The sequence below is a fragment of the Brassica oleracea genome, chromosome C9 (genome assembly GCF_000695525.1).
Source record: "Brassica oleracea var. oleracea cultivar TO1000 chromosome C9, BOL, whole genome shotgun sequence".
NCBI classification, from domain to species: domain Eukaryota; kingdom Viridiplantae; phylum Streptophyta; class Magnoliopsida; order Brassicales; family Brassicaceae; genus Brassica; species Brassica oleracea.
This window is the reverse complement of record NC_027756.1, coordinates 49,524,673-49,532,937: the sequence shown is the minus strand read 5'-3', so window position 1 is coordinate 49,532,937 and position 8,265 is coordinate 49,524,673. Positions and strand designations below refer to the sequence as shown.

Here is an 8,265-nt window from a genome sequence, read left to right as displayed (position 1 = left end):
TATAGCTATATACAGAAAACCCTTAATTTTCCTCCCAACTTCCTCATCACCAAGGCAAGCTCCATGCTCTATTAATCATTCCTTTGACTCACATATAGGTGCTGTGCTGTTCTTACCGTGCGTGTGTGAACACATAGTTAATTTGTTGTAAAACTGGATCGGAGGTATGGAAAGGAATCGGTTCCACCAGAAACGTCGGCGGCGGAGAATCCGTCTTGGAATGAGTCTGATGTCACCGCCATGATATCATCTCTCAGCCGTGCCATCGAGTATCCGGCAGCCGACGGGCAAGAAAGGTCAGACTCTCCGATCAAACAAGAGCTTAGTAAGTCGGATCAACTACAACAAGACCAAGGTAGTAACTAGTTTCATATTTAAATACCATAATTATCTTGACCATATGTCTCTAAAAATTAACAGCTTAATCGTTTTAGCAAGCTGATGTTATTAATGATAAGTTAAACTAGTTTTTAGTTTTTTTAGTTAAAAATTAAGAAACGGTTTGTTATATTCAGAAGCTTGTTATATTCAGAACCTCACCCTAAGAACCCCATTAATCATGCTCTAATTGACTAAAGACGTGCTATTAATTGAATTAGGAGGAAAATGGACTTTGTATATATAGGTTAGGTTTAAGTTCAATTCATATGTCATTTAATTTACGTAAAGAACCTTCCTTCTGTCTTGGATTGAACCACCGATCAGTTTACTACTAGTACGTGTCTATTCTTTAATACATCTAGATTTTGTTTCTATTCAAAGTACAAGTTAGGTAATATTTTATTAATGCAGGTTTTAACTCGTCAAACACGCACGTTCCTTTGTTCATTTCAAACTAATTGTCTTCAATTGTTCTTTATCAACTTTATGCGTGTCATTTTATCAATATTTTGAAGTATTCCAACATGACTAACTTGTTTTTCAGGTGCGTTAAAAGCCAAAATGTCATATTCAGAAGTAGTAATCAAAAATTGAAGTCTTAGTTTATACTTTATTGAGTGGGTTGTCACAAAATCACATTTTCTTCTTTGATTGTTGAGTTACGTTTACATGTGTCATCCTGTATGCACAAAAATACAACCGAAAATAATCATACATAGAAACAAATAAACCCGTATTTCCTTCTAGAGCGAAATTCAGTTGATTGACATTTTGTTTTTTTTTTTGAATAAATCTTAAATTGATTACTAATAACTCCTTGCTCAATTTTATTAATTTTCTGCCAATTTTTTATGTCATTATGCATGTAGAGGTTTGAATCTTCGAATTTTTTGGTTTGTCTGTGACAAGATGTGAGAAGAGTATTTTGCTAGTTTGTATAACTGAGAAAGTAATTAACTCGAATTTTGGGTATATCTAGCTGTACTTAATCTGTTGATAGAGTTCCATCTTGAAGATGGTTAAATATATAAGTAAGACGATTCAAGCTTTGATCTCGGTCCACTCAAATATATCTAGTTATACATTAAGCAAATATATAACCCTGGTATTTTGGCTTCTTTCAATAACAACTGGTCCAGTTCTGATTATAATGAAACCAGACGCTTATATTTCTAGTTTCAAAAAAAAAAAAAAAAATATATATATATATATATAACCCGATATATACTTACATTTCAAGTTGAGTCAGTTATAACAAATTACGGCCTCAATATATTGCAGTCCAAATGTAAAAAAATATTTAAAATGTAATTTTGTGAGAAGAAAAGTATATAGTATATGTGCAAAGTTCCATAATCTACATGGTTGATGATGCATCCAGTTGTAGTATTTTATGCATCATCTTTCCTTAATTAGACCATACCATCATTTTTGTTCCTGTCAGGTAATAAACATTTACACTAATTTTCTCTTAGGCTTTAACTGGTAAATCAAGAAAGGAATACGTGGAATAAAAAGGAATGGAATAAGATGAATGGAATGCAGTAGAAAAATGGAATGGATTCATTCCATTTGTTCCTTATCAAAATTGTTTTGGAATGTTTTGCTTTATATTTTGATTAGATTTTTTTGGAATTGATGGAATGAGCATTCCATTCCATTCATGTTAAATGGTAAAAAAATTTATGGAATTAATGGAATTGATCATTCCAAAGCATTCCATTCCAAATATGGTCAATCCAGTTGCAGCCTTAATTTTTTCTTGCCTTACGTAATAGATGAATTCATATATATCTTCTCAAGCATGTAGAATTGCGTATGCATACATTCTTTTTGTTTCTTTGTGTTACATGCAATAACTTTTGTTTTCTGACATATTCTTCAAGATCAACCAAGAAGAAAAAACTATAGAGGGGTCAGGCAGCGACCATGGGGAAAATGGGCGGCCGAGATCCGTGACCCGAAGAAAGCAGCCCGTGTCTGGCTCGGGACTTTTGAGACAGCAGAGGAAGCTGCTTTCGCCTACGACCGAGCCGCCCTCAAATTCAAAGGCACCAAGGCTAAGCTAAACTTCCCAGAACACCTACAAGGCCCCTCAACCACAACCTATGTCGCATCTCAATCAGGAATTGATCATGTTCCAAGAGGAGGTAGTGAATTAATGAACTCACCTCCTCCTACTACGTGGCCAACGAATTATAACCAGGACATACTTCAATACGCTCAGTTGCTTACGAGTAACAATGACGTTGATTTATCGTACTACACGTCAAGTCTCTTAAGTCAGCAGCAACAGCCTTTCTCAACGCCTTCGTCTTCTTCTTCCTCGTTGAGTTCGCAACAGCAGCAACAACTTCACCAGCAGCGTGAAGAGGAGAAGAACTATGGTTACCACTATTATAACTACCCAAGAGAATAATCTTAATTATTGTTGTCGGTCGAATCAGTCTCATAAATTATAATCATTACCATATTTTCGTTTGGATTGTTATTTTGGTTATTTCTGCTAATGGCGGCAAGGAGGTGGCACCGAAAATTTGAATGTCCTTTGTTGCGTAACATCCTGTTTTTTTAAATCTTAGTTGTTATATCTATTTTTGGATAAACCATCTGACGAAAAGCTCTATATGCATTGAGCAGATACGCCCAAACAAATTATTTTGGTTTAGGAGTGCTCAAAACAATCATAGATGATCACTGCGAATATCGCAATCACTAATCATTTAAAGAAAAAAAAACGTGTTCAACTGTACATGCGAGCCTTATCTTTCCATACTCATGTGTCTCCTTGTGTGCATGCATCTATCTATACACGAATCGTTCGGTTACTTTTATTTGAAATTTTATGTTTTTATATTTATTGATACATGTTAGAGTAGGACAAGCAAATTTGGTGTTAAGACTAAGATCGAGCTTGGCCCACCATAGATTGTACTTTAAACACCGTGTATCTTACATTATTCTGCCTCGAGTTTGATTGGCCTTCCTCGTGATCCGTCTCAGAATATTTTCTGCATATGTTCCTTATTACTTTATCACTTGCACTATTTCGTTTCATAAAATAATACTATTAGAAAACTAAACGTACTGCGTACTCTTTTCTATAAATCAATAAACATTGTTTTCTAGTCCTGGACATTTTAACCTGGATCCGAATACCCGAACCGGAACCGACTCAAAAATATCCGATCCGGAACCGGACCGAAAATTTACAACTACTTTTTGGGTCTAAATTTTTTTTATCCGAAAGAATCGGAACCGAAAAGGAACCGACCTGAATAGACCCGGATCCGAAAAGAACCGACCCGAATAAACCCGACCCGATAAGAACCGATTTGTACCCGACTTAAAAACATGTATATCTAAAACTATGATATTTTTGTGTTCTATTTTATATATATTATTTTATGATTTAGTTGAAATATCTTTTGTTAACAACATTTGTTATTATTTTTTAACATTTTTAAAGTAATATAAAGCTTTAAAATGTAAAATTTAGAGTTTTAAAATATTTTATTTTAATTATTAATAGTTTCATTTAAGTTGTTTTGAAAAATTTTAGATATATATGACAAATATTCTACTAAAGTTGATGGAATTGGGTATATCATGTCTTTTTCAGATCCTAAATACCCGAATCCGATCCGGACCCGATATGGACCCGAAAAATTACGAGTATTTTATGGGTATTTTAATTATAGACCCGAACCGACCCGGACACGAGAAGAACCTACCCGAACCCGAACCGAAAATTTCTAAGTACCTATTGGATCTAAATATTTAGGACCCGAAAAGATTCGGACCCGAAAAAGGAACCGGCCCGAACCCGATCCGAAGATCCGAACGCCCATGCCTAGTTTTCTAAATAAAATATTTCGGTCGCTTATAATATAGATTCCGGAAAGCATTTATTAATAAATATAATACATATCGGTTCACGTCACATTCCCTGTTTAGAAATTCAAAGGTTACTCTTTTTCATATAAAAAGTTAAGAAAGTCAATACAATCTATGGAATTATTGTTTTAACTGTCATTTAAATCGGCGTACTAGCTAGCTACTTCAGAAAAATGAGTTCAGGTTCGAACATGAACGATGGGAAAATTAAAAACAATTATTTTCTTTGGACGAATTAAGAAGACAGTTAATTATGTTTTGGTTTCTAATCAAACGAGATACGCATGCCTAGACTAGTTACTTCTTTTTCTTGCAGTTCTTTTCGGGGTGGTCTATTTTAAAATATTTTGAGTGGGTTTATAAATGATACTCCTATATGAGATTAGAGAATATGATGTAGAAAGATCACTAAAGAGCTTACTGAGAGTTACGCATGCGCAAAGCGCAAAGGGAAAATGGACCCATCCAACTTGGCTACGTCAAGTGTATTATTTTGGGGGCCATCTTCCAGATCCCATGACCCCGTCTAATCATCTGTCAATACCAAAATAAAATTTTCACTTTTTTTTTTGTCAACAGATAAATTCGTCACTATACTACACAAAATTTTCACACACATTTTTTTACTAATCTAGAATACCTACGAACTATAATAAAACTCAGACTAATCTCATAAAAATGTGCAATCCACAAATTGACACTTTTTACGGGTTTGAATATATGTCTTTTTGAAATCTGCCTACCACTAGACCATTCTTATGTAGTTTTCATACACAATCTTTAAAAGAATGTTAGTGTCACTCAAGATAATGTATTTACGCATCTGCACTAAAATAAAATTGTACCAAATGTTATCTATATCAAAACAAAGTTCTACTTTTTTGGACCAAAATGTTCCTAATAGTTTTTGAACTTGTCGCTATAAGAATACATTTGTTTATGACTTTATGTCAAATATATTTTAACCGCTCTAATTAATCGTCTTGTTTCATCCCCTAAATAGTCGCAAAATTGCGATCACCTTACTCTTGTTTCTTTTAGTTGCAATTTAATGGGTTGACATATTTGTATTACTTTCAGAAAAGTGATATATATGCCATTTTTTAAAGCCATAACACACCTAAGAAATAATTCAACAACGAGAGAAGTTGAAAATGAGATATATGAAGTTCCGAATCTTTCTTTCTATATTCTATCTTACTTTTTCAAGAGCTATCATTTTATGATATTGACTTGGACGTACGGTATATCTATGACAATATACTTTTACCAGGCTTTCGGCTTCAGAAATTTCAAAATTTGCGGCTACTTTCCGTTGATTCAGTATAGATGGAACTTCCCCAGATACAGTAGTGATGATCTTGACATGCACACATGAAGATTGCAACTCTCCTGTGTGGATTGATAGATCATCACTCATGCATGTACGTGTATTTTACTGCCTTGTATATTTTATCTCAATAATATATACCCCATTTATTTATTAATTTTTTCCTGAAAAACTAGTCATTTAACTTTCATTTTTAGTTGCGAAGAGCATCTCCAAAAATAAACTTTATTTTGAAGTTTCCAATACTCTATATTTGAAGTTTAACGGTGTTTTTCTCCAAAAACAAAACTTCAAACTCAACTATAAAACTATATGTATTTTATAATATGGTCCTTATATTTGTCATAACTAATTTGAATTCATAAAACTTTTGTAAATAACTATCACATATATAAATATATTACAACAATATTAAATTAATAAAATATTATATTAAAATATAAAAAACTTAAATAAAATATCTTAATTAATATTAAACTTCAAAAAATACATATGATTTCATAAAATGATTTTCGTAATGCATATATGATCTACTAGTGCATTTCAAAGTAAAAAGGACTCTCCTTTTTTCTTTGTAGATTACAAGGTAAAAGTTGTTGAAATCGAATGATATTAATACTTGTAAATACATTAAATCAGAACAAGAAAGTAAAAGAGAAACATAAAATATTGCTAAAAGACTAATTTTTATCGATGCTATTAATACTCGTGAATATATTCGACCTGAACAAGAAAGAAGTGTACGAAAAAGACATCAAAAACAACAACAACAACAACAACCATCTTCAGTTAAACAAACAAAAATTTGGACAATATTTGAAAATTTTGAAGGATCCGGATCAAAGTTACCTAACTATTAGTGTTGTTGTAATATTTAAATTTGTGTAATAGTTATGTCTTCAATGAATTAGGCGACACACTATATATACTCTAAACAGTATTTGAATTTCGGTAAGAAAAATGGTTTAAGTTCAATATTCATATAAAGCTTTCTTCAAAAAAAAAGTAAAATAGTCCTTAAGAATCATGACTAGAGTGGTAGAAGATATTTTACATAAAGCAATGTTTATTGTTAACATAAATTTCCTGTAAGCAACAAATGTGCTGATTAAGATTTTTAAAATTCAATATCATATTTTTCAATATAGTTTTGGTGATTAAATGTAATGTTTGTTACCGCTAGGATAGTTATAATGTAAGAATATATATTGCTAAGACAATTTCCTTCTCTGTTGGTTTACTCTATTTTAAAGTAGTTTTTATTCTAAAATAGTGTTATTCAAAAATAGAGCATAGTTTATTTCTAATGGTTTACTCTATATTTGACTCTAAAAATGAATATTCTTAAATATGTTTTTTTCAATTTTATAACTAATATCTTTTATTTACAAAATTTACAAATTGACTCTTTATATTTTATTTTTCACAAAATTTTCATAAATTATATATTTATATCAAACATTTATTATATTAAAACTTACATTACATTTTACTAATAACATAATACATTTTAACTTAAACATCTCCATTAGTAAATCTTTCCCACAAGTGATCAATTAACGAATTTCAGAGTGTGAAATGAATTTTTTTATCTTTGATTTTTTTCTAAATCGACCAAAAAAACTCTTCAAATCAAATATTATCATTCTTTCGTGTCTGAATCTGTGGAAGTGGAACTTCTCTTCCCATTTTAGTTGGTGCGCTAAAATCACATTCATCCTCATATCATGTTGTATAGAATTATACATGTAGTCCATATGCATTGGTCACCAATACATTTTTATATATTTTAGTTACATACATGCATCAAAAAATATTTAGTTTGTGACTTGAGTTCAGTGCAAGATCCAGATGTTCGTGAATATTTTCAAGAGGAACAAACTTGAATTTTACAAACAAAAAAAGACGTGGTCAACAACATGAACAAGAAGCTACTCATTCGTTTACCTCATTTGAACAATATTTTAACAATCTTGCTTGATCTGGAAGCAATTTACCAAAAAATTAAGTCATTATTATCTATGGTTTTAATTTTATTTTGAGTTACTTATTTTTAATTTTAGTATTGGTTTCTTTTTCTAATCATTAAAAAAAATTAATTTTAGTGCTTGTTTTCTTTGGCTAATGATAATAAATTTTAAATGTTTATATATATTGTGTTAAACATAAATTATGTGTTGTTTGCATGATTAAATTAAATAAATAGTTACAAAATAAAAAGATTGAAAAATAAAAGGACTAAAGTATAAATAAAAAAGTTCCACTTTATAATAGAGTAAGAAATAGAGTTACTCCAACTATAGAGTAAGAAATAGAATTGCACTATTTTAGTGGAATATAGAATGGAGTTGGATAAGGTTTTACAGTTTTACTGTATAATAGAGTTTAGTGTAGAAAATAGAGTGAGATTGGAGATGGCCTAAGCAGACAAATCATGACTAACTCCACAAACCATAGGCAAGCTTTTATGGTTTTACAAAGAGATAACCTATTAAGCAGTTCAAGATTATTAAAATTGTGTTAGCAAAAAAAATGATTTTTTTCAAAAAAGAAAATGTATGGTTGGGAATAACATAGTTATCATATATGTACAACAAGCTAAGCTAACCCATACCTACTGGTGCTGTTCGAAAGATATTCCGAGATGAACCCAAATC

The 8,265-nt window shown here is 31.1% G+C and overlaps 1 protein-coding gene across 1 annotated transcript; it reads left to right on the top strand.

Annotated features, from left to right (window-relative positions):
* LOC106316332 (ethylene-responsive transcription factor ERF113-like) lies at positions 1-2,840 on the top strand. The gene is made up of 2 exons (XM_013754205.1): positions 1-355; positions 2,268-2,840. The coding sequence occupies exons 1-2, from the start codon at positions 241-243 to the stop codon at positions 2,798-2,800; spliced, it is 648 nt and encodes a 215-aa protein (XP_013609659.1). The 5' UTR covers positions 1-240; the 3' UTR covers positions 2,801-2,840.
* Positions 2,841-8,265: the final 5,425 nt, after the last annotated feature.

Bases quoted from the DNA above. Each gene is read 5' to 3' on its own strand.
- LOC106316332 (XM_013754205.1), top strand. From the start codon at position 241: ATGATATCATCTCTCAGCCGTGCCATCGAGTATCCGGCAGCCGACGGG. The intron at 356-2,267 runs GTAGTAACTAGT...ATATTCTTCAAG, and splicing joins TCAACTACAACAAGACCAAG to ATCAACCAAGAAGAAAAAAC.